The 25,794-nt window shown below is 49.0% G+C and overlaps 7 protein-coding genes across 7 annotated transcripts; 4 read left to right on the top strand and 3 right to left on the bottom strand.

Annotated features, from left to right (window-relative positions):
* Positions 1–827: 827 nt before the first annotated feature.
* On the top strand, positions 828–4,705 carry FOBCDRAFT_294554 (uncharacterized protein; the record flags this gene model as incomplete). The annotated part of the gene is made up of 3 exons (XM_031186838.3): positions 828–2,318; positions 2,368–4,280; positions 4,335–4,705. The coding sequence occupies 3 exons, from the start codon at positions 828–830 to the stop codon at positions 4,516–4,518; spliced, it is 3,588 nt and encodes a 1,195-aa protein (XP_031037973.2). The 3' UTR covers positions 4,519–4,705.
* A 142-nt stretch (positions 4,706–4,847) lies between these two features.
* On the bottom strand, positions 4,848–6,213 carry FOBCDRAFT_136471 (uncharacterized protein; the record flags this gene model as incomplete). The annotated part of the gene is made up of 2 exons (XM_054705026.2): positions 4,848–5,227; positions 5,298–6,213. Coding segments are annotated over 2 exons (1,296 nt in total), but the record flags the coding sequence as incomplete, so codon positions are not given.
* An 885-nt stretch (positions 6,214–7,098) lies between these two features.
* FOBCDRAFT_202911 (uncharacterized protein) lies at positions 7,099–7,986 on the top strand (the record flags this gene model as incomplete). Its single annotated transcript, XM_054705024.1, has 1 exon — positions 7,099–7,986. The coding sequence occupies one exon, from the start codon at positions 7,099–7,101 to the stop codon at positions 7,984–7,986; it is 888 nt and encodes a 295-aa protein (XP_054560999.1).
* Positions 7,987–8,154: 168 nt separating this feature from the next.
* On the bottom strand, positions 8,155–10,541 carry FOBCDRAFT_225612 (acetyl-coenzyme A transporter 1-domain-containing protein). The gene is made up of 2 exons (XM_031186841.3): positions 8,728–10,541; positions 8,155–8,676 (listed from the first exon to the last, which is right to left on the bottom strand). The coding sequence occupies exons 1-2, from the start codon at positions 10,122–10,124 to the stop codon at positions 8,334–8,336; spliced, it is 1,740 nt and encodes a 579-aa protein (XP_031037976.2). The 5' UTR covers positions 10,125–10,541; the 3' UTR covers positions 8,155–8,333.
* A 755-nt stretch (positions 10,542–11,296) lies between these two features.
* FOBCDRAFT_40754 (Cenp-O kinetochore centromere component-domain-containing protein) lies at positions 11,297–12,393 on the top strand. The gene is made up of 2 exons (XM_031186845.3): positions 11,297–11,400; positions 11,454–12,393. Exons 1-2 carry the CDS (start codon positions 11,328–11,330, stop codon positions 12,248–12,250), a joined length of 870 nt encoding a protein of 289 aa, XP_031037980.3. The 5' UTR covers positions 11,297–11,327; the 3' UTR covers positions 12,251–12,393.
* Positions 12,394–13,292: 899 nt separating this feature from the next.
* On the bottom strand, positions 13,293–15,995 carry FOBCDRAFT_136844 (uncharacterized protein; the record flags this gene model as incomplete). The annotated part of the gene is made up of 3 exons (XM_031186847.3): positions 13,293–13,969; positions 14,339–14,359; positions 14,429–15,995. The coding sequence occupies 3 exons, from the start codon at positions 15,993–15,995 to the stop codon at positions 13,293–13,295; spliced, it is 2,265 nt and encodes a 754-aa protein (XP_031037982.3).
* A 7,738-nt stretch (positions 15,996–23,733) lies between these two features.
* Positions 23,734–25,615, top strand: FOBCDRAFT_294549 (cytochrome P450; the record flags this gene model as incomplete). The annotated part of the gene is made up of 3 exons (XM_031186848.3): positions 23,734–24,102; positions 24,156–24,426; positions 24,481–25,615. The coding sequence occupies 3 exons, from the start codon at positions 23,734–23,736 to the stop codon at positions 25,518–25,520; spliced, it is 1,680 nt and encodes a 559-aa protein (XP_031037983.2). The 3' UTR covers positions 25,521–25,615.
* Between the last annotated feature and the right edge of the window lie 179 nt (positions 25,616–25,794).

Raw genomic sequence — 25,794 nt, 5'->3', positions numbered from 1 at the left:
CCTTACGGCAGATTACGGCGATCATCCTGTTTCTCAAACGTCCGCATTAGTACTATTGTCTCAGATATAATGTCTGAGTTCGTACTTGTCGAAGCACGCACACACCCACGCCCCGTGCTCAAAGATCCTGCAACCTGAAAGGTCATGGACAAGACAACAGCAGCAGCAAGACCAGAAGCAGACCAGAAGCAAGACCCCGGAAGAGCTGATGTCGTGCTTCCAGACGATAATACTTGCGGCCCCGTCGTTGGCTCACAGGGCGAGTGGCTGTAGACCCGAGATAGTGATTGGACCGGGAGCGCCATCTGTGCTATTGTTATGAGCTCTCTCCGACGTGTACAGTGTCAGCCGGGTTCGGGCGGACCAAGCTGTCGGATCCTTCTATTTTCTGCTGTGGTTTGTTGTATGTTGAGGTTGCATTGAACTCTTTTCAAATGATCTTACATGGTTAACGAGTCAAGCCAGTATTGTAGTGCAGTGTTGGTGGTGCCTAGTGAGTAGTGTTGGTCGTTAGTGTCAAAATAGGTAGATGCTGTACACTCTGAGGTCCGTCTGCTTTTGGATTCCAGCAGGCAAGTTCTAGGGATCGTATTTAACCCTGCAATATTCCCTTCATGGCCCTTTGCTTTATGCTGATCATCTTTGGTTGGTCTCTGTACCACTTACATGCGTGTTCAATATTCGTTTTTTTGATTCAGCCTCTTTTTCCTCCTGCCTTCTCTTCCCCTTCCTTCCCCTTCCCACTCTTTGCTTTTTCTTTACCTAAACACCATACTACACTACCTATACTACCTTACCTACACTTCACCTCGTGGCCCACCCACACTATGGAGCCAATTGTCTCACACGATGGTAACTCGATCGACGCCCCAAACAACGACTCTGCTATTTCTGAAGTATTTGGTCATCCTATTCTCGACTTGCATCTTACGCTTTGGGATCTTTTCCAAGATGCTTCCCATTCGAGCCCAGACGCAGATGCTATTGTCTCGCTTTGGCAACCACACAATCACTTGTCAAACGACCAACACCAAGCACCCAGTGGCACTAACGAGCCATACCTAAGATGGAGCTATTCGCAGCTGAAAGACAAGGCAGAACGACTCGCCGAATCCTTGGAAAAGTTGGGTTGTCGAGAGGGTATGCGACTGGCCGTCGTTCTTGGCAACTGTGCTGAATGGGGTCTCTTCTTCTGGGCAGCGGCCATGATTCGCATGGCTTTTGTGCCTCTTGATGCAACCGTTCCTCTAGATGCAAAGAAGACGATACTATCCGTCAAGCCACAGGTGTTGGTGGCACAAGATGCAGACGGCGCAAAGGCTCTCGACCTTTCTGACGCCCAGATTTCACAGCCCAGTATATGTATACTGTGTGCAGAGAGCGACCTCGATAGCTGGCTCAAGCTGTCTGATCTTCTGAAGCCTACAGAGCAACTAGACTCGGCACACACGATCACAGATAGTGTTGACTACAACCAAGACGAAGACCCAGCACTAATCATCTTCACAAGCGGAACAACGGGCGACCCCAAAGGATGTTGGCACACGAACCGCAATCTCATCTCCCAGTGCTGCGACTTTGACCCCGAAGTCAACGCCATGGGACCGTTGAGATGGCTTATCCACACGCCCGTCTCGCACGTCTTCGCCATCAACAACGCTCTTCGCGCATGGCGCTGGAGTGGCACTGCTGTGTTTCCCTCCAAGTCTTTCAACGTGGATGCCACTCTCAAGGCCCTTGTGCAAGAGCAGTGTTCCATCATGTCAGCCACACCCACCCTCGTCAAAGCCCTCATGACACATCCCGGCTTTCCCAGTGCAGATCAACTCGATCTTCGCATTGTCACCATCGGCGGTACGTCCATCGGCGCTGAAGACATTCGACTATGTCGCGAAGGCTTGGGTGCCCAGATGGCCATTCAAGTCTTTGGCATGAGCGAGGGCGCTCCCATCATCACCTGGCAGCGATATGACCCTGATCTGGTAGACGGCTGGCATCCTGGTGTTGGCAAGGTTCTTCCAGGGGCGGCAGTGAAGATCTGCCGGCCCGAAACACGGGAAATACTACCTCGATCGGAGATCGGAGAATTGCACATTGGCGGGACATCTGTCATTACGAAATATTTCAACAGGGGTGCTGATGGGTCCATGTACACTGATGAAACGGGCAACTGGTTAGCCACTGGAGACCAAGCCAGGATCGACGAAAAGGGCGTCGTGTATATCCTTGGCCGATACAAGGATTTGATTATTCGTGGCGGAGAGAACATTTACCCTATCAACATCGAGCGGAAACTCCAGCAACTCGATGGCTTGCAGGTAGGTTGAACATAAATCCATGCATTCCCTGTAACTAACTCTCCAACAGGTTCAAGTCATCGGAGTGCCAGACGATCTGGCTGGTCAAGTCCCCGTTGCTATCGTCGTTTTACCCGAAGACATGACTAAAGCGCAAGTCATGGAAAAGGCAAGGAAAGCCGATCAACGCTATGCCCTCGACAGCGTTTACACACTACAAGAGCTCCAACTAGAGAGGCTTCCGTTGACAGCTCTCGGCAAAGTCAAGAAACAACAGCTCAAGGCGCGAGTGTTGGAGCATCGACAAGCGAACAGCGCAACCAAGACTCAACTCAGCAATGGAGCATCGCCACCACCCTTCGTCGACAAGTTGCTTGGCATCTGTGAGCAACTAACTGGTACTCGGCCCTCGGTAACGGAGAGTTTCAAGTATCTTGCCGACAGCATTACTTTGCTGCGTTACTGTGATCATGTTCTTCGTATCTGTGGCCAAAGACTCTACCTGCAAGACTTCGTCGAGAACGATACTATCGAGAAGCAAGCGCATCTTCTATTGTCTCGAAAGCTACAACAAGCTCGCCTTGTCATTACTCCAGAAGTCCCCAAGTATAATCCGCCCTCGTCCAAACAACAAGCTCGAACCTACACCTCCAGCTCTGGGTTTACGAGTACCCCTGCCGAAGAGAAGGACACGTTCTTTTTTGCCAAGCGAGCGGTAGTACGTGCAGGCTTCTCCCCTTCCGACATCGAAGACGTGCTACCGATAAGACACTCGCTCCATCGGACGGCGATTGGGTCACGACCGCAGTCCTACCACAACCGCATGGTGTTTCGCGTCTGCAACGTTGCGCAGCATCAGATTCTGCGCGCTCTTCAAAAGGCGCTGGACTCGAGACCGATGCTCAGGACGATTGTGTTCCCTGCCTCGAATCGTGTTCCGTTCCACGCTGTTCTTGTAACCAGTCCTGCACTAGTTGATCAGCTTGTTCACGAGGTCGAGGTTGACTCTGAGGATGATGCGTGGAACATCTTCAGAGATGATTCTTCACAGGCTCATTCGTCGCCTTTTATGTTTCAAACTGATGTTGTGAGAACCATGTCAGATGGTCAGCTGTTTCTGAGTTTCACGTTCAATCACTCTGTTATTGATGCGCTTTCGATTACTCAATGGTACCACGAGCTCGACCACTGGATCCAAGACATCAACACCGATGTCCCAGCCTTGACCCCATTTCGATTATTCTCCGACCTTTTCACGCAGTATGAAGACAGCGAGCCTGCGCGAAGGAACATCGTATTCCATACACGCAAACTTCGCGGCATCTCTCGCTTCAGCGGCGCCTTGTGGCCACCTCAGAAAGCCTCTGGCCTGTTGATTGCAAACGACGAAGGCTCGCCGCTTGCAAAAGAGCGTCGCCAGGTTCGTGATAAAGTCTGGAATGGCAAATGGGATTCTCGCGCATACGAGCTCCAATACCCACGTTCTGGTCGAGTCCTTGCATTGTCGGGTCTCACAAAACTACAGGATGAGCAAAACATTCATCCGTCACTGTTCACCAAAAGTGCCATAGTACTGTTCAATGCTCTCCAGACTGGTTCATCCCATGCACTGCTCAATGTCTGGGAGAGCGCACGCTCTTGGCCTTTCATTCCCAAGTGGATGGACAAGCTTCTTCCGCCAGCAATGAGTATTGACGGCCCTACCGCTCAGTGGGTGCTGAACATGACTGAAGTCGCCCGTAGCGAGACTGTGCTCGAGTTCCTCCAGCGCATGTTGGCTGAGAGTGAAGAGACAAAGGAACACGAACATGTTCCCTGGAACAAGGTTGTTCAAAACCTCAGTGACGAGGGGCCAGCTGCAGTCGATGCATCATTCAGACAGTCTTTCGTCTGGGATGTTTCCCTAGCCATGAGTCTTGCAAAAGGACCTCAATCCCATTTCACTTCTCTCGAGCCCATTGCTCGCTATGACTGGCCTGACTGGTGAGCGAGACCAAGCCTTTCTAAATGTGGACCTACAACTAACACGTTGGATAGTGGATTCTTCTGGAACGCGTTTATGATCGATTCAATCAACCTGTATTTTATTGCTTCTTGGGACACGGCGCAAATGAACGACAAGGAAGTCGAAGGGCACTGCGATGCTTTGTCCGATGTAATGAGAAAACTGTGCGATGAAGGTAACTGGGACAAGAAGTTGAGCGATGTGTTTCGACTATGAGTAATGATGGGATCACAGATGGGAATAGGAAGGCGTTGTCCGGGATATGGTATTGAGCGTGATGCTTCGACTATATGGGAGTTATGACAGGTATCATGATGGGGTCACGGCAGAATATTGGGAGGCGTTGTCAATGTCTTTGTTGTCATTAATTTCCTAATCGTTTACATTTTGAAGCCCAATTTCATGTCAATTTGTTCTATCCAGGCACCAAAGGGCAAGTCTACGCCCCTTAAACACCAATCCTATACATGTCTAGACCTGATTAAGGAAAGCATACCTCAACAACTACCGTGTTTCTTATTACACAAAACAGCCATTCAATTCTCTCAAACTTTACGGTCCCGACTCAGAGAAGTATTCTCCGAACTCTTAGAGTTCCGTTTCCAGTATGAAGGGTGCAGAGGACTCACTCCCCGGTTCGGATCAGCCTGGAACGTTGTCAATTTTCTGAGGCGCGCAGCCGTGGTGAGTGGTTCAGGTACCGTTTCGGGAGCCCAGAGGTCGCATTCCTCCCGATGTATTTGAGTCCCATCTTTCTTGCTAAAAGCCACAGCATCACTGACGATACCCATGACTGCAAGGACGATAGAGGAGCGAAAGTTCCCATGACAAAGGACATAAATCCACTCAGCTTTAAGCTCATCAGCAGTGTTATAGTCCTTCTTGGGGATAAACCTCTTGATCTCATCGTCCATGAGAGCAATAGCTATGTGGATAATTCCGCAGTCTGCTGCTGGACTTGCTGGGTTCAGTTGAGGTTCGAATTCATTGTAGACATGCGAGAGAAAAGTTGACAAGGCGGAGAAGACCAGTCAAATCTCGAAATTTGAATCCTTGATCCTCAGAGCGTCCCTTTTCGTCTTTTCTGATAGTCAAGTGACGTGTCCAAAGCTTGTCCTTGTTGTTGGGGCGCTTTATGGGAATTATACACCCGCATAGCATCTTGGGTAACTTGCCACACGTCCCCATATCGGTTTGAAGACGAAGTTCCAGAGCACTAAGACGGCGACTGAGTGCTTGTAGATGGCTTTCCGCGAGCACTGGGTGATACTCCGGTCGAAGCTGGGGAAGTATGCGACCAACAACGACATCAAGCACGAGGTCAACTGCAGGTCTCAGAACTTCAACATCAGAAGTCACACTGTTTAGCTGTATTCGAAGTATAAGATCCCAAAACAACTTGGTTGAAAGCCAAAGATCTTCATATCGAGCTTTGACATCGTCCATCTTTTCACACTGATCATGAGGCTTCTCTGGGAACTGCGGTCCTGGGACGTTGAAGTCTCGAGAAAAGTAGCCTGCGATCTGTGAGCGAAACTCTCTAACACTGAGCAGTTGTAGGTCTTCAGGGCCACCGAACATACCCGCTGGACTGGTAATCCTCGATTCGACTAGCTGTCTGAGGCTTTGACTTACTGCTTCCGGGGAAGAAACAGATCGAGTTTCCTGGGTTTCCATATTTCGCTCAGAGCTCTGGGCCGGCTGGAGCGATTGTTCTACTGGGTGTCTAAGATCTGGACTAAAATAACCAGCATCAGTTGAGCGAGGCTCGGATACATCAGGCATTCTAGAGTTCTCAGGGGAGCCAAACATAACTCGTGAACTCTTGATTCTCGAATCGATGGATTCTGTGTGAGGTATACTCCCAGTCTTCGAACTAGGACGAGATCCCGACGCACTAAGAGTGCCTCCTCAAAAGCTAGGTCTAGAGTTCATTTGGAATCAGGCTTGGTAGAAGCTAAAAGTGATGGTTTCGGAGGGTGTTGGGAGAGGGGATGGTTGAGAAGTTCAGACGGAATGGACTCGTCAAGACTTCTGTAAACTTAGACTTTCTGGGAGTGCTTGGCTTGGTGGACTTTGGAGACTGGCGATTCAACTCTTCACTCATTTTTTAAGGAATTTGGGTTGGGTTAAAGTCCTTCTGGGCAACATGTGTTGGGAAAGGGGGAAGTGTAGGAAGTGTAGGAAAGGTTATGGCGTTATATAGCCAAAGAGTGAGAATTAGCCTTGCAATCCTATATAAACCTATGAAAGTGAATTGTGAGTGTTTCGGGCTAGGCAAAGACTCATGACCTCGGATATGATCTATCAGTTTAGCATCCTAACTTGTCCAGGTGAACCCGACCCTGCATCAAAGAACATCAACCACATCAATATTTCTACCATACGTTCATACATAAATCATCTTCACAGCTGAACTAGTTTCATATTCCTAGGACATGTCTGATCTTTTAACTTAATCGTCAAAGAGCAGTAGCCCATCTATTGAACAAGAAGCAAATTCACCACACCCTCTCCATGTTCAGATCCTTTGTTCAAAGACCCTCCCGCTCACACTCCCGCTGTTCCCGTTCTTCACGAAACCGAAGTTGTATAAGAATCTTCAGCCCGCCAACCTAAAGTATCTTGGTGCTTCATTCACACCAACAACTTCTACAACAGGGGTGAAGTATTTGTTTGCTTGTATGCCTCCCATTCACGACCACTGCCTCTATCACGCCTATCTGAATTCCAACAAGCCTCCAAAAACTTCTTCTCTATACTCTCTCAAAACTATTCAGTATTTCCATCGCCAGTATGAGTCATCCCAGTGGTCGCGAGCACTACCACGAGCCTCTTCCCCTACGTTCAGGCACCCGGCCATACCGTGCCCTACTCTTCTCGCAGCGTCCTCGCGACAACAGGCCTGAGCCCATTGATCTCGGTTCAGACTCCAACTTCGACCACTTCGTAAGCCCTGTTATTTATGTATCACCTCCGGGGCCTACCACTGCAGAGATACAAGCAGCGATTAACGCAGAGTTCGGCGCTCTGATAGGAAACAGCGAGCAGCCTCGGGGAGAAGAGTTCCTACAACAGAGGGCTCGCCTGCGTCCTGTCCCAAAGATTGAGCGTCCTTCGGTTAATATCCTTGAACCTCCTTCTCGGGGATCTAGGGCACTTTTATCTTCAAGCTGTGGAATACTGCCGTCTAAGGGTAGCTCATCACCGACTTCAAAATATCATACTCCGGCTCGAGTTCGAAAAAGCTTTCCTAGAACGCTAGACATTGGAATGGCAAATCAATTTGAAGAACCTCCCTACGGAAGCAGCTCATCATCGTCTCAGTCCAGTTCAGTGTCTTCATCAGACAGCGACAGTTCCGTTCTATATATGCGTCCGACAGAGCGCATTCCCCTTCTCCCACCCACTCCCAGATCACCAAATGTTGATGCCGTAAGGCCATTTGATACGCTGCAACCTATAGCTCGACATCCCTACAGACGCAGTTCGTACTTGAATGACCGGTACGGTTATTCGACTGCAGAAGAGCACAGGCCATTCGAGGAAGACACCAGGGAGACATGGGGTGGTACATGTCTCGACTGTTTGTGCTCCAGTGTCTTGTTTGTGTTATTGATTTTCGTTATCTTTTCGTATGCTTGCATCGTGCTTTTGCTCTTCCGCAACTGGTCACGTACATAGCGAGCAGGGGATCATGAGTTTAGAATTTGGAGTTGGGTTGGGCAGGTATGTGCATAGCAAAATGGGCATAATACATCGAAATTGCGTGGCGTTTGGTATGTATTGGGGCTTATCGGCATTTGAAGCTCTCCATTAATATAGACGGATCTGACCCATTAGAACTGCAAGTTAACAACTAACAAAGTGTATTTGACTTGACCGATCAGGGCTACTATCTTGTGAATGAGCAAGCATCTAAGTACATTGTGCTGATATGTCCACGGGTATCAAACGCTGCAGCGCATGCTTCCCAATTTACTACTTGTACATGTTGCCAAATTAACATTAGATTTCTTCCTCCTCTTGATCTATCGCTTGTTCTCGTTTCCCGGTGCTAATCTCCACGCCCGCAGAGGTAGACTCTGGAGATGCAACACCTTTGGCTTGATGTACCAGAAGAAAGTTGCAGCACCAAACAGGACACATAATATGTTCACTGTATAGTATCCGTCGTGGATCATGTGGCATGTTCCGCCACCAGCCTCACATCTCTCCTTCTCAGACTGTACAGCGCATGAGAATGCATCTTTGATAAGTGTGCCCTTGATTGTCGTGGCATCTGATTTGCCAGGCTCGCACGTAGCCACAGTGAAGCTGTCAACGAGCCGGAGTACGAAATATCTAGGGAATGTGCCGCCCAGATTGCAGACACTACAAATTGTTAGCTTCGTAGCCGCGACATATGAGTCCGGTGTTACTTACGTTGCAAGGAGAGTCATGTAAGTGCCGCCAATGACGGGGTCAGACACCCGGGCATGGAAAGCAGAGACAGCGACAAACATGATTGTGTTTGTGAATGTTGAGAAAAGGTGTTCAGCGATAACCACCAACAGATACCATGATGTAACTCCTTCATCAGGGAAAATAGCGACAACGAATTGGGCGGAGAGAGCAGCAACAAGTCTGCCCACAAATCCCCAGCACCAAAGGCGCATCGGTGTATACTTTTGCGACCACATTCCGGCATAGTAGCCCAGACCAATCTCGAATGGGAAGTCGATGAGAACCGTCAGCGCCATGTTGTCCTTGCCAAAGCCCTTGTCGAGGAGCTTCAAGTTTGTAACGCCGTCGTTAGCCTGGAAGCCAATCTTGGCAATCAGATGAACAATGATAATGGTCTGGACGTTTTTGAGCTTGAGAATACCCCACATGATGCGGTAGACATCCCAGACACCATCTTCGTTCTGCGACTTGTCCTCCTTCTTCAAAAGGCCGAGTCCAACGGTGACAATGATGTATGACCAACCCCAGAACTTGAGATATCCCCCTAGTGAGAGAAGACCATCATCTGAAGGAACTGCCCTGAACCACTTGTTGGCAAAGTCAGCAGCATTGAAGGCGAGGAAAACAGTGTATGACATAAAGTGGCCAGCAGTGAGGCCAACAGTCTGCGCAGTTGAAGCGTATGATACGTTTCCAGGCGTCAGGAGAGTGAGCGCCCAGCCGTCCACAGCGATATCTTGGGTGGCGCACATGAGGACGAGAAAGAACCACCAAAGCATAAACGAGAACGCTGTCATGCCGCCAGGCTTACCGGCGGAGGCCATCATGTCTTCCACATGGGATCCCAACCAGAGCATGCCGAAGCCGGAGAGAAACTGAATCGGGACGATCCATGTCTTGCGCCGACCAATCTTGGGACTCCAAACAGCGTCCACGAAAGGACTCCAGAAGAGCTTCAGAGAGTAAGGGTATGAAGCAAGACTGAAGATACCAATTTCACTGTACGACATATGGTTCTTCAGCAAAAAAGGCACAGAGCCTGTGGCCAAGCCCATGGGGATGCCCTGCAAGAAGTATAGAAGTACCAAGAGGAGAAAGTTCCTCTGGTCTTGTCGAGGAAGATCGAAGAAACCGTGGTTGTTAAGAGAAGGGGTCTTTGGAATCGGATCGTCGAGGGAAAAGGACTCGCTCTTGATGAAGTTGGCAGCAACGTTATCGACGTCTGGGTTGGCCGCCTTGCGGCGCATCTCTACTCCGCTGCTCATTTTGCCGTTGCCGTTGAGGTGACCGTTTCCATTCGCATCCTCTGCTTCTGTCTTGATCGTCAGGGGCGGCCGGGCGGGTTTGTTTTGAGGTCGTCGAGCCCTGGCGGTCATAGGGGCCAAGAGTAACGGAGAGTCGAGACTACGGCGCGTACAGTATAAAGGAGTGGTAGTACCGTGGAAGGATGTAAAGGGGGGTTGAACGAATGCGACGAGGCGTCAGAAGCGTCAAAGTCAGATGCGGGTGGGTTCGAGATGTCTTGTCGTGACGTATAATATGGAGAATTTCAAGGATAGGGGTTGTAAGTTGTGTAAAGCCAAGAAGTAGAATTCGAAGAGAAGTGAAGTGAAGAATAATGTTTGAGTGAGTGAGAGAATGTAGTTGAAGGAATGAAGAAGAAATGGAAGACCTGTATTTGTCAGTTCCTGGAGTACTGAGCTAGGTAGGTACCAGTAAATCTGAAGCGGGCCTCAGATGTAGAAGGTCACTACTGGCCTGCGTTTCGGATACGGTTTGGCGGATAAAAAAAAAGGGAACCTGGCAGGCTCCCGCTACCGTGGCCTTTAATGGTGAAATATGATTGGACTATTTCCTGAAGATGGATCTAGGATCTTGAATGGGGATAGGTAAGGATGATTATTCTACCTGGCCTTTTTGAAAAGCTTCAGTGGCAACAGATATCGACTACGTAAGAGATATCTCAATTGGACGTAACGATAACGGTCGGAATATTCGTAACCCTCTAAGAAAAAGGATCCAAACCGTTGAAATACCTAAACTGATCCTGAACCCAACAAGGTGCCACGCTCACAAACCGCTGCGTGAACCTAGCAGATCCAAACCCCAAAAGCCAAGGACTCTTCGGAACTCGCATCTTTCCAGAAGAGGAAGCGCGTCAGGGGTTTGGCTGCTGATGATGTTCCGGGGTCACAGCCAATAAGAACAAGTCCGATCTGTCACTGGAGGATGACTTACAGATGGAGACCAAGACATTGGTTGACAGAAATGCTAACAAGGGTGCAGTAGCAATGGTATCATTACACGGAGACTGGATAATTTGCTAAACAAATATTTAAAACTTCCATGAATATACCTCACTTTGGCCTGTGATTTGAAGGTTATTAGAGATCACATGGTCATTCCATTCGATGCTAGTCAAAATTTGGAAACTTGATGACTCTTATCTTATCGTCCCCCCAGTCACAGCTTCAACCAATGGTAGCCAGGGAACCAATTGTTTATAAACAGACTGTAATAAAACAACATCATCAGCAACCTTACTCACCATCTCTTCATCCCATATACACTGGACAAACATGTCATCCGAATCAACTTCTCCAACCAATAGCGAACTCCTTGATCAAGAGATTATAGCGCTTAAAGAACAAGGCTAGTCGTTGTACACAATGGCGCATCAAAACATGATCTAATGCATTCAATAGCCGCTGCTTTGCGCAAGTCGCTCAAAATCGAAACATCAACAATTCTTGCTGCGCCCTCGACACAAGCTTTTCTCGTCCTATCTAAGAATTCTCTATCATCTCGGAATATCCCATCCCGTACGAAACTACTGAGCGAAGCCGACAAACAGAAAGCATATAACCAGCAATGTCTTTATCGTATAGGCAGCTCTGTCACTGCTTTTAAGGTCCAAGACCCTGATCCCAACGCAGTTGACGGAGGGCATGTCCTTGGCTTGCGCTTCGAAGTCATGTCGAAGAGCCAATTCCTGCTCCCTTACTATGTCATGCTCAACAGGCCCTACTTCAATTCCAAATACCTGCGCATCCACCGAAATACTCTGCCCTCTGCGATACCCATAGCCGGCTTGGCAGCCCGTTATCTTCCGGCACCACGGCCGGAGAGCGACAAGTCTCCCCAGCAGAACCTCGATCGTTTCGTCAGAGCGCTTCGAAGAGAAATCGTGCGTTATCACAACCGACTTGGTGTCTCTGCGGACCTGCGTCGAAGCCTCGGATTGCACGATAGGATGGACGATACGCTTCTGCCTGATGACATTGTCGAGGTTGGAATAGCTGATATCGAGGCCAAACAGATTCGATTCTCTTGGGCTGATGATCGAAGTGGCAGAGTTGTCATGGATAATGACGGAAGGGTTGTCAAACTTATGATGTTTGGCAGAGACGGCCGTGATTGGGAGACAACGAAGGAGCTCTACGGAAAGTACGAGCGAATCGAAGATGTGGCCAAAACCCTTCAGGCATATGTCAATGGTTGAGATCCGCGGTCAACGACAAGTCATCTTGGCCATCAACTAGATTTTGGTGTGACGCACTGAGCTCCCCTTCACCAAGGCTTCAAGTACGAAGAGGGATCTGCATGATACGGTATTCTCGGATCAAAGGTGATCTGCTTCGGGAGTGGGATCGATATGCACTCAGCGAGCTACAATCACTACTTTGCATGACAGCAAATCGAAGTAGCCGTTATCGCCGCCCCTTCAAGCAATAGGTCCTTCGATACCTTGAGAACGCAGCACTAGAGAAGCGGTGTCAGGAGGGGTATGATACAGTACAAGCCACAAGGATCACAATGCATTGCACATACTTATCAACCGAGGAAGGGCATTACGATGCTTGCTACCTACCGGGGGCCTGGTATTGTCGACGTGTTGCGCCTGAGACACCTCGCATGGGCTGTTGAACTGTCGGTGTGTCAGCAAATATGGGCAACAACGCCAACTCAAGCACCAGGTTACACGGAGTAACACGATGCTTGATTCACCGACAAGACTGGTCACTTTGTTGCGTGGATAAATGCGCTATTGAGAATCCGAATAAGAGAATATTTCGAGTCTCAGATCCCTGGAGTCGTGGTGGGACTCTGCCCTGTGCGATAATGCTTCAGTATCACCGAGATAGATAGCTCAATTGATACATGGCCAGACGTATTTCTAGTCAGTTGCCTTGTGCCCACTATCATTACAGTAGAATGAGCGGATCCTGGACTTTCGGCACGATGACTTGCACCATATCAACAGAGGCCAATGCCAATAGGTGAGGTTTGGTAAATATGCCGTGGGCCATGAGAATCTCTTCAATGGAGCTGCGCTTGGACACATCTCATGGCAATAAATACAAGTTAGCCCTTTGACAACTCATGCAAATCCCACATGCCGTGCTTCAGGTGTTGGCAGAATCTTTTGGTCTAGCATGGTTAGCAAGCGAACCGTAAACAAGACAGCTGACATACCTCAATCTTTTCCGTGCGCACTTATCCCTCCGTATTCCTCCGTTGCAGTGTTGGTGATTCTCCCGTGTTCACCAATCTAACGGCTTCTTTGCTGTCAGTGCAGCCCCGGAACCAAGTGGTTCATCCCTCTCCAACCTAACCCCAGTCTCATCATCCAAGATGCTCCTATCTATCTTCCACATAGCGACTTGCTCATCCACAATCTTCGTCCATTTCCTCACAAGTGGATGCGCATCAGCCACATCTGAGAACACAACATCTTCGGCCCCCATAGCTGGAGTGACTTCATATTTCCAGTTACCATCTTCGGACCAATACTCAGGCGTGAACAAGCCTTGTGTACTGAGTTCTTCGCGTGCTTGTTTCAGGAGTTCGGCGATCTTGGAAGAATCTACTTCGTTAAGACCACGAACCGCTTCGTTGATGCCTTCGAGCAAGCCCAGAGTTTGACCTGCTCTCATGCCAACGCTTGCGCCAAGACTGAATCCCTCGTCAAATCCAGCTTGAAGACTGCTTTCTTTTGAAACGGTAATACCCTCGCGGTATCCAGCAGTTGTGTGCTCTGTTTGCAAACGGCGAATATCTGAGGGGTGTGATGTTGCTGACTCATCGTCATGGCGAAATTCGGTGGGAGATGAAGGTCCCGAGCCAAAAACGTCGTCTAGAGCATCATTGGTGGCTGCAGTATCAGCTTGAGATTCGTCCTGAGGGCGAGCAATATATGCCTCGTCAATCATTTGCTCGACTGGTTGAAAATGCATGTTTGACATTGAAAGTGGTCAAGGTTTAGGGTACGTGGGTTGAGTTCTGATAAAGATTTATTTGACGTCGTTTGAGTGGGACTCTTTGGGTGGCGCCAAGAGGTAAAAACCCCTTGTATCTGCAGAAACCTGGAGGATGATCGGTCTTGATATCTTGGGCTTATGAGCTGTCCATGCAAGAAGTCAGTTTCAAAGATGAAGGCCTTATTCTTGAAATTTTCACATGAGGTCGTGCGCTTGAAGCTTCTGAACCTGGAATAACCCGATACTCTGAAAAATGGCATGTTAAACTGGGGAAAGCTTGGTAATCATCATTCATCATGGCTAATCCTGTTCTGCCAACCTGCACATACTACGAAGGATCATAACGTTTACTATCCTGGCCAAGTACCGAGACACTATCCAGACAGTATCATCATTCTAAGAAGCGACCGCTTGCTCACCAGCATGTGCAGGCATCCTTCCCTCGGTGTTCAACGGCTGTAACATGTGATATTTCTCGCGGAGATAATCCTTCTGATTTTCTCTCATCAACCCCAGATCTAGCAAAAAGTTGACCACGTAAAGAAAGTCCTTGACATGTGGTCTCAGTTCATCCTCTGCTTGGTTGTGCCCTGAAGGTAGAGCGAGCACGTCGGCAATTGTGCTGGCGATCTCAAAGAGCTTTTGTATGATACCGCTGCCTTGCGTCGCTATACTCACAATACTATCCAACTGCCCGACCAAGCTGCGGAGTTGTATTGATAATCGAGACGCCGGGAACTGCAGCGATAGGCCTTCGTGGGTCGTATCTGAAGACCCTGAACGCAAAAGTCCTTGCGAGAGCGCTAATTGCCAGAGCAACGTGCGAAGCCAGAGTCTAGTGATGAAGAGATCCGCACGCTGTAGTTCTGTGAAACCTGCGTGTCCCTCGGAATGCATCCTTGCCTCGGCCGCTGCAGCATTCATCTCAGCTTGGTCAAGTTGCACTTGCTTGCTTTCAATCCACTGCACCGTCAACCCGCCGATTGCACCTCTTTGAGACTGCCAACATGCGAGGAACGTCTCATCCAAGGTTAGGAAGAGTTCTATTAGGCAGTTGAAGCCCACTCGAATATGTTCTGGTGTAGAAGAGTCCGGTGCTGAAAGATTGGTGTGTAGAGGCCCCATGATACTGGGGTACCCATCAGCGATGGTAAGGAACCTCTCGTGGATGTAGGCTTCCCAATAGACTTGCTGGAATCGGGCCATAGGATATGGTGTCCGAGTAGGATCTGGTAATGTGCGCTGGTGAGCCTCCATGATCTGAATTAGTGATATAGCCTCCCGGATGAAGCTGAAACTTCGGTCGAGTCGAGGCAGTCCCATAGTTGATATCTCGAGGTAGATGCATGTCACGATGCGCTTGATGTTGTGAGGCATTACCTCATCTACACGTCCTGGTCCATGGGAGCCAACGGCAGCACGATGTTGTGCTTCGAGACTATGATATACCAGGTTGTTTATTTGCGCCGCTACACTACCATGTGAGTTGTCCGCGGTTTGTGATAGAAATGTTGTAACAGCTGCATAGGCGTATATCAGAGCTGCATCCTCGAAGTTGTGATGCATCATTGATATTGATCTGACAATTTCATCAGGAGTGATGGCAGGGCTGAAAGGATATACGACCTTCTCAAACTCGGGCAGCAACGAGTGAAAGAAGCCTGTGGTGTATGCCTCAGAGTTTGGCGAATAGGGGCCTGATATCGCCGAACCAGGGCTACTCCCTGGCGGCCACTCACTAGCCGCATGAGGCGTTGAGTGAACTGCCGAGGGGGACACAGAAGCGCTTGGCGAGAGTGCATTTGGCTGTTGGTGCTGGAGGTTTGCTTCTCTGGCCTGGGCTACAAGACGCCCGCGCTTCGGGTTCTGACGTTTCCTTGGGGCAGTGGATCTGATGCATTGCACATCAAACTGGCGGCATGGCGAGCAGGGGTTTCCATCATCGCACTTGACCTTGCGTACTCGGCAGCCATGGCAGGCGGGCATCGCGAAGGGGCAATCGTATCAGATAGTGCAGAGGTCGATATAAGAAGTTACGAAGAGTGGAGGTCAATGTCTGTCTGTCTGCCCCGGAGACAAGGCGCGTTTAGTTTAGCATGGAACAGATGGGGTCACGTCTGAGAGCCGAGCTAAACGCTTGTGGAAGGCAGACAGCATGAGTCACGTGAAGGGAGCGAGCATCGTCATATACCGGTATGTGGCTTACAGTTGAATGCCAGAATAGCAATTGAAGCTATTCATTTAGTAAATTGTCATGAGCGATAGTCTTATAGGACACTTATTAGCTGTCAAATAGTGATTGGAATAGTGGTGGAGTTCTCTGTCGAGCTAGGTGCTATAGATAGCTGGGCTGTAGTTTGAGCCGTTGACTCGCGTTTAGCAAGGACATAGCCAGATAGCACGCTCCCCTGATTCTAATTCTAATTCTGATTCTGATTCTGACTCTCAAACTCTTATACAAAGTTTATGGGACGTTGCGTCTCCTAAACTTAAAGTAAATCAATATTGCGAGTCATTGACATGAGATCTTGAACACGATAGGCTGCTGGATGGTTGCTCCTCATGCACATTGCTTTTTGGTGGTAGATCTCGCGTACATGGTTGGTGCAGAGATAGCATGAACCTGATTTAGACCCTTGAGTTCATGAGCAAGCATGAATGTCACTCCGAGTTAGATATGTATGATTCGGTTTGTTCATGAGCTGAAACTGAACTATCTTTGGTCGATGCTGGCGATGCTGAAAGCTCAATCAAGGTTGGCCGATATTCCTCTTATCGAAAAGAAAGATCATATTTCACATGATCTCATTAGCCAATTGTCCCTTACAGGACTGTTTATAGCCGGAGACATTAACCCGAGGTTATTAACAAGGCGGTGTCCTGATATTGAAACATTATCTACCCACATCATGCAAATATTGCTCAGTCTCGACTTGTTTCATCCAGCACCGCATAATATGTACTGATAAACCTCCTATTTCAATATGTCGTAGCTTGCAACACCCTTGGTGCAACATCATACACTGTACATAGTCACAAATCGCCTGGCAGGGTTGACTTGTTGGGAAATATTCTGGAAGTGTAACCCAACAGCAAAAGAACCCACAGGCCACAGCAACCATGTTTCTTTTACGAGCCTCGTTGTTCAAAGCGGATCGTGTCCAATCTGACATCTCGGCCGGTAGTGGTACGGATACACATCACGTCCCTAGAAAAATAACAGGCGGTCTGGGATGCATAGTTCATCTGTCATGGGTTTTTCTCCATCACGGGCTTCCAAACCCTATTCCAGATTCTCAGCCAGCACACAATTTTCCTTCGCCTACTGTCATCAACCTTACAGGTGGACGCAGTTTTGATCCTGAAACCCTGCAATTCCCCCGGCAGCAATACCAGCTAGGCCAGTCCCAGTAGCAAAAGAAGCTAACTAGCTCGTCGGCACCAGAGCCACGGTTCTGAGTCTGACGCTGCCGCGGTCCGGGGGCTACGGGGAATGTGATCCCTGCGTCCGGACAGGACACGCCTGGGTTGCGTTGGGCTCAACTCGTGCTAGACAGCGTGTCTGTACATATGGATGTTGTTTGCCAACGACTTCTGACTTAGACAGAGAAGCGGTCGACTTGTGATGTATGTATCTGTAAATCACACCCCCAGCATCTTGTTTGCAACGTCCGGTCCCTTTTTTTCGTCGCGGCACTTGCACGGCATCTGTCGAACCCCCAAACCACCTTCAGTTCAGGTTTGCCTCTGATCGCATGGCGAGCAGGGATTCATTTGCAACGGTCTAGCACATCCTATCGAGAAATGAGCACCACCGCCCCGGGTGATCTGACTCTTTCGGTTCCATGTACCGTGGAATTAAGGAACCCACCCACCACAGTCAGGGTCGGGGTGGGAAAATAAAGAAAGGGAAAAAAGGAGGACGGGTATGATGGAGACTGCACCATTTGGTTCTTAGTTAGGATTCGGAATTTCAAAAAGACTAAGACAGGACCGTCCTCATGGAACGCACTCCGATTGGCGATGTCATACCCTCAGACCCTTCTTCATCAACGAGCGCCGTTTAGAAAAAGTCTTTCGTATTTCCTGTACGGAGCACCCTTGTCCAGATTGCTGTTTGTTTCTTGCCAGTGACATTATCAATGACCGAGGTGAAACTCGTTAGGCTTGAACTGCTCAAATAATACAGTAGGGAGAACGTCTTGAGCACGTCCTGTCGTCTGTCAACTTGGAGGCTCGCGTGTAAGAGGATGGCCCCAGAATGCCAATCTTGACGTGTCGCAGTTGTTTGCCCCCAAACCTGTCAAATGTCGGAGGAATAATACCTTACCCTTACCCATAACCACCCATGCCTTGCTTCACTCTGCTTCACTTCACTTCACATAGCTAACCGTACTCGGGAAACCTTCCTTGCCACTTAGACAATCCCAATCCCCGGAACCTCATGAACAGTATCCGAGCGATCGGCAGAGGCACGGGGCCGTGGACCTGGGATGGTTTAGCAGGTTACAAGGCCAAGCAGCAGTGTTGCCGTTGGTGCGATGCCATGCGATGCGATGGGCAACGGAGGATGGTGGGAACTCAAAACTCCAGACGGTCGTTGGTATTTACTCCCGGTTGGCTATCTCGTCTCGACTGACTGGCAGGGCTGTGACAGGCGGCTGGTGCCCCCGGTTGAAATAATAACGTGGTCATGACCGTAGCCCGGGAAATGAACTGGCTCGTGCGAAGGAGATTCTTGGCTAGGCGATGGGTGAAAGTCTGGAAGTGGAAGTGGAAGAGAAAGGGGTCTTGTAACAGTAACTACAGGCACTGCAACATGTTGCATCAATTACACGATAACCTGCAACATCAACATGGTTAGCATGACAGAGCTGGAGACTCTGATAGACCAGCTCAGCTAAAGGCTAGGGCCAACCCGAAGCGGTGGGCATACAGACGTCACTTAACTTAGATTGGGAGACAAAAATCGATGCAACACGGCCTGAAGAACCGGGGAGACGTGTACTTACTTGACGCTCTTGTGCAGCAGCGCAGCTGGTGCGGTGTGGTATGACATGGGATGGCGAGAGGTCGCGAATACGCTTTTACTTCTGTTGTAGGTATTGTATTGTCGGTATGTACAGTACAGTACAATACAGTACAGTAATCTTGTAATCTCTAAGTGTTGCTTTTTGGTTTGAATCAGTGTTTTTGCCTTTGTGTTAGTCAGTAATTAAATGGATTGACTTTTTTTTATCCTTTGTTGTCTCCCTGTTTTTGATCTTGTCTCAACCAGAATGATGTGTCGTTTGGATCAGTGACAGCCATGGCGACTTGTCATAATGCCACACCGAGAAATGCCATCATAGCTGAATCGCTCACCGTCCCTTTTTTTCTTATTCTTCTGTGTCTTGGTCTTTGCTTTGCTTTCTTCCTCCCCTTGCGCCCCAACGTATTAGCGAACTTTTGGTCCCCAAACAGCCCAATGCTCATCGTGGCGTCTCTTCTAGAATTCTGTTTGGAATAGAGGTCCCCAGCAGGTAACATGCCTTATCCTGGTCCCCAAAGCCGCTCTTTTAGTATTCCCCACAAGCCTCCTGGGCTGGTCCATCCACCCATCCATCCATCCCTTCAAGTTTGACAACCCCTGGTCCATATCAAACGCCCTTGATCTGGTTCATCTCGCTCGCCCTGCGTTTGGCAATTCCGATCCCATAGTGCAAACTGGAGAATTTTCTCCTCTCATGTCTGAGGTATCTTCTCTCTCTCATATCCAGATGATAGACACAACGCCACAAACAATGGCTCCCGATCCCGAGCAAACAAAGTTGCCACATCTTGTTGCTAGTCCAGGGCCCGGAAACTTGAGTTGTCCTCCCGACAGTCCAGTGCCAGTGCTAATACCTAGAGGCTCACGGCTCACGGCCCCTGCCGATCCTAGTAACCGTAAACACAAGCACAGGGGGGTATTTGGAAGTTATCAGGGGTGTAGCAGTGCGCTGACCGCCTGGGCAATGACCAGGCCAGACTGAAGTATCGGTGCGTAGGTTAGAAGCCACGCGAGCCTCCAAATTTCAACGGGGGTGCTGGCTGTAGTCTCCCAGAAATGAAATTTAAGACAAATAGGTCCCCGACATAAATTCTTCGTTTCGTGATCAGTATCCCTTTCATTGGTTTTTCATCAATATTCTTCGTTGTTTGCGTGCCCTTGAATTCCAGTCGCTCTGCATCTTATCTGCTCTGCCTTTCTCTGCTGCCGCTGCTTTGCACACAATCTGCAACCACTCTATCGTCTCATCAACATCTTGTATTGTCTGGATTTCTGGGACAACGAACCTATTTGCGATTCACCAACAAACCAAACAACCACAAAAATCACCTTCAACATGCCTCGCGGACCTTATGACACTACTGGCGTCGCGAAGCCCAGCTGCCCCAAGCCCCCAAAGGGAAAATGCCCCCAGCTCGTTTGCCAACAATAAGACGATGCAAGCTTTGCGATAATACTCTGTCATGAGCCAGCAGACCTCAGGTTAGTTCTCTGACACTCCAAAACTCCCATACCATGTTTTCTAACACTCCTCAGAGTCATGCTGAAAAACCAAGCCAACATGCTTGCACGAACTGCGCACTGCTTTAGCGATGATGATATCGACTGCCGATCGAAATAAAAGGAACTCATGGGATGACGGTGCTGTGGAGTTATGCTTTCTTCTGTTTTGGGACGGTTCGGAAAAGTACTAGACGGAATACTCAGGTCTCGGGATTATGATCTATGGGATTGGATATCAGAAGAGGAGGAAATGGTAACATAACATTGGATGGCTATAGATTTGAACGTACATATTAGTGCGTCTTTGGTCGCAGGACCAACTTAATATTGATACCTTACCTAGCACCTATTGAAACACGATTTGGAATATCGCATAATCGCTTGGCGTCACAGTTGTATCGGTCGACAACGGTTCGTTTGGCTTCAATAGTGCAACCGTTTTGTGGACTATTGAACCACCGGTAGAAAACGTTGTTGCATGGTGCAGCCCTACAGTATTAGCTATGAGCTATCGTGACTTCGAACCAATTCGCCGGGTTGGTTGGTGGAGATGAGTGTGGGATCTTGTGGAACCATGGTAGCCGACGATGGAAGAAGAGGGTAACTGCATATTACCCAGGGATATCCCAGATGAAGCATTTCGGCATCATACATCTCATCTTCTCCAGCCCGTTTCAAAGCAATCATCTTAGCCCTCTCGCTTGAGAAGCAACTCGCAGCAGCAAGATCAGCAGGGCCTCCATATTGATTCTGGCAGTCTGGCCGTGCCATTTGGTTAGTTGGCGCAAGCTTCAAGCCATCAGGGAGAGTGGAACGACAATGACGATGGCAATAGAATTGATCGACGATGGAATGAGAAATACGAGGGGTTTTCGAGGGAGAAGAGAGCTGAGGGTTGACGATCGAAGGATCTGAAACCCGTTTATCCGTGGCCCGTTGGTTCCAGACGAGGTAATGAGCAGCCGTTTTCTTCTGAAGGCGTATCGTTCGCCGTGATCAAAGCTAAAAGCCTCATGCAACTGCCTAGAAATGCAAGGTCCCGTTGATCTTATTGCGTGTCGTCACTATCCAACTAAGTAAAAAGTCCGTTCTGTGGTTGTGGCTACAAGGTTGAAGTTGATATCCATATGATGTGACTTTTAGCGCGGGGGTCTGAAGATGCGGAAGCAGCCGCAGTCTAGAAGGTGCAGAGACGTCACAGACGAGACAAGACAAGATTTACAATGGAGGGGTCGCCGTTCTTATCTCTTTATTAAGCTTGACAGCCCGTGTACATGCGCAGTAAGTTAGGTGCTTCATATCTGGGACTAATAAGAAACTGGAGGCATTTACCCCGGATTTCTGTGTGGGGGTGGAGTATCAGACGCGGGATGTTGAGTTGAAAACCCCATTTATATCAAAGGTAACCTCTCGATCCCGTGTCTGCCTCCGCTACTGCGTCTTTGGCTGATGCATGGGATCAGATGCAGCATCCACACACTTGGAGGGTAGTATCTGTATGATATGATCGTTATCTAGATAATCTAGTGTCTGCTCAGTGCACGGATAATGAAGCATGTATCGTAGGATATTGTTGTGATCTATGGTATAGCTTCAACTTGGACTTATACCACGAGTTACAAAAGTATCCGGACTCAGTAGTCCAATATCATTCCTTACTCAAGCATAACTGCTTTTTATTTTAATGTTTAGTATCGTGACACTCGCTAGGCTTCATACATACTTAGTGGTGTGATACGCGAAGCATGCAGACCGGGCCGGTTTACTATTCCCATCCTCACCGGCCATGTTCGTAGCCGTAGGATGAAGCTATATTATGCAGCCACTGTTGTCATTAGATTACTGGTACGGTGGTTTTCGGAGCTTTAAAAGTGGACGATAATTGTTTCCGTAGCAGCTTGACATTGTACGGTGTGTCAACCATGAATGGCTTCAGTATGGTCTGACATAGCCGGCATTCTCGTACCAGCTAGACAACTACGCAAGGATCACAGTTGCCGGATCATCCAAAACAGTCGACAGCTCGACCGTTTCAGCACTATCGTCCCTTTTAGGCCAGAGTGTCTCCGAATTGTCAATGGCAACAGATCAATGAGTGAGATTGATGAGGGGCTGCTCTAGGGTGGCTGTTCAAGGGTATCATGGCGATATTTGAAGGCATTCACATAGCTACTTATGAAGCGGTTAGATGCACAATCACTGCGTCAACGCTTTCATTAAAAAGGAGAAAGCTATTATAATACAATTTATCTGGTATAGTATTGTAGATATAATTGTATACATCGTACAGAGTGATGATATAGAAACTCCGGCTGTGAAGCTAGGTGATATCGTTTGCACATATGCTGGACAAACGTCTGTGTGGCCCGTGAGTACTTCTTTGCAGCACTTCAAACATTCATTGGCATTCTCTGTCTGTTTCTGATCATCTCATCTCCCACTTTTCTGGTCAATGTGCACTGAACCTAATTAGCTCGGATGCAACCGATCAGAGGCACGATTTCATCTCATTTTCGTTGGCCAATTTGCCCTTGTCACCGCCAACCACCAACTTCCAACCTCTCACAGAATCCGTCCGCCGCCTTTACAACTACCAACCTCTTGCCCTTTGAAAACTCTTTATAGAAAAATGGTAACCAGTTCATCCGCTTAACCCCTGAATCACCAACCACGAGCTAAAATGGTTCCTGATTCTCCCTTTCTAACGTCTTAGCGATCCAATGGTTCTTCCCTTTCAAGACAAGCGTTGCAAGCTCCCCGGCTTCCGGCTGCACCACCTATTGGCTTGATTATGTGACCACGATCGTTCGAATTCTCGTCAACCAACGATGTTTACAGCACTTGCGGTGACAGCTGGCCGTGCCCTGCAAGACAGTCCCCGAATTGTTGTTCACCGCCTGAAGGAGTCTCCACGCGGCCCGCTCGCGCACCCGGGAGAGGGTTCCCCGTCTTCCCAGCCCATCCACTACGACCGATCGAGAGGTCTAAAAGTCCATGCGGTGAAGGCTTGACCATGCTTATGCTTGAAATACAAATGCAGCACCACCTCGCATGCTTCTTGACAAGAGATCTATCTCCTCAAAGGCTTCTGCTCTGCAGCCTGGAGAGCCCATGGCAACTCCAATAAATCATCTTTAATCTTACTTCCTTCAATGACAATACCGTCCTGTTAGGGCGAGTCGCTCATGAATGGCTTCCAACACCTTCATGGCGGTCCAAGAGACCATTGCTGCCCTTACCTGGCAGCAGACCGGATGCTTGCTTGCGGGCATCTGGCTCATCTATCTCGTCCAGCTTGTGATTTGGAGACTATGGCTCAGCCCTCTGGCCCATATCCCAGGTCCCAAGCTGGCCGCATTGACTCAATACTATGAGTTCTACTACGACTTCGTCCTAGGAGGACAATACACCTACAAGATCATCGATATGCATGAACGATATGGCCCCATTGTTCGCATTAACCCCTGGGAGGTCCATGTAGGAGACCCTGAATTCTTTTCGGACCTCTACACTGGACCCAGCCGACGTCGAGACAAGTGGACATTCTACACCCAACAGGTAAGTATCTGTGTACTCAAGATATACAGAGATTTCAACTAACAATCAAATAGTCCGGTGCCCCCCGTACCCGTGTTCCTCACCCAACTGCTCTCGCAGGACCCAAGACTGCGACAGAAGGCTCTCTTGCTGCCATCGACCACAGCCTTCACAAGTTGCGTCGAAGTGCGCTGAACCCTTTCTACTCGACTCAGACTGTGCGCGAATTGCAGCCGGTTATCGAGGAGAGAGTGGAAGCTCTTCTGGGTGCGTTCCTGAATTACGCCGAGGTATCCAATGGACAGCCTCTTGATGTCATGTATCCCTACTCGGCCTTTACCAATGGTAAGACTCATCAGTCAGTCTCCCACACAATGACAACTCTAATAATGCCCTCAGATGTCATCAATGAATACGCTTTTGCTCGAAGCGACCATCTTGTCGAGAAGCCCGATTTCGGTGCTGAAGTCACTAATGACCTTCTCATCGGTACTCACATGGGACCTTGTGTGCAGCAGCTCGACTGGGTTCTCACCCTCGTCAATGCTCTACCGGAGTCCATCTCAAACCGGTGCATGCCGGGATGGGGTGGTTTCTTGAAGATGAAGAACGACATTCTTGAACAGATTCACAGCGTCGACCCTCCTCAAAGCAGCGGCAAGTGGATGATGGATGGAGGTCACCCTACCATGCTCTCCACCAAGACTCGCTCCGTTCGTGACAAGACCGCCTCTCGCCAGACACAGGAAAGCCAGATCACTGTCCAGGGTGGCACTCTAACTACGTCGTGGGCCATGTCACTTGCCACTTTCCATCTTTTGAACCGCCCCGAGACCCTCCGCAAGCTACGCGACGGGCTCTTTGATGCTATCCCTGATGCTTACGAGACCATTCCTCTCTCAAAATTGGAGAAGCTCCCTTACCTTCGTGGAGTTGTCAAGGAAGCTCTGCGCCTTGGCATCGGAACTAGCAGCCGCCTCGCACGCGTTGCCCCCGATGAGGCTCTCGTCTACCATGATCGCGAGAACGATGAGGAGTGGAACCTCCCTCCAGGATCCATCGTTGGCATGAGCCCTTACAAGACCGTCATGGACGAGAACATCTTCTACGACGCCCGCGGCTTCCACCCTGAGCGATGGGTGGAGGATGGAGAGCGACTTGACAAGTACCTCGACATCTTCTGCTCCGGTTCGCGCATCTGTCTTGGTATGGCTTTGGCTCACGCCGAGCTTTATCTTACACTTGCCAAACTCTTCCGCAGATGGGGAAGTGGTGGTGTTGTGTATGGCAGCGATGATGGCGATCAGCGCTTTGGAGACGTTGGCTACCTCAGCATTTTCGAGACACGAGTTCGAGACTGCGAGATTGATGCTGACTACTTCATGCCTATTCCCTACAAGGGATCCGAGGGATTCCGCTTCGTCTTCGAAACCTACTAAGTGAAGACAAACACTTCACTACTATATCAAGGTTAGGTATCTTTGCTTTGCTCTGCTTTTGTTGCCGCTTTGGCTCTAGCCCCTGCTCTGCTTTGCGATACCCAGCACCTACTATGTCTTTCTTATGAACCCTTTGATGGAAACGAGTTTGTATGATGGAATTACGATCATGTTATGTCATGAGAAGCTATGAGTTTCATGTTTTATGTTCTTAAGATGCGGCACATACGTGCCTTTTTCTATGTCATGAGTTTACGTCTTGCATTGCTTTCCA

Source organism: Fusarium oxysporum, chromosome VI, assembly GCF_013085055.1.
Source record: "Fusarium oxysporum Fo47 chromosome VI, complete sequence".
Lineage (NCBI taxonomy): Eukaryota > Fungi > Ascomycota > Sordariomycetes > Hypocreales > Nectriaceae > Fusarium > Fusarium oxysporum.
The sequence above is the reverse complement of the archived record's forward strand: the minus strand, read 5'-3'. Positions and strand labels throughout refer to the sequence as shown.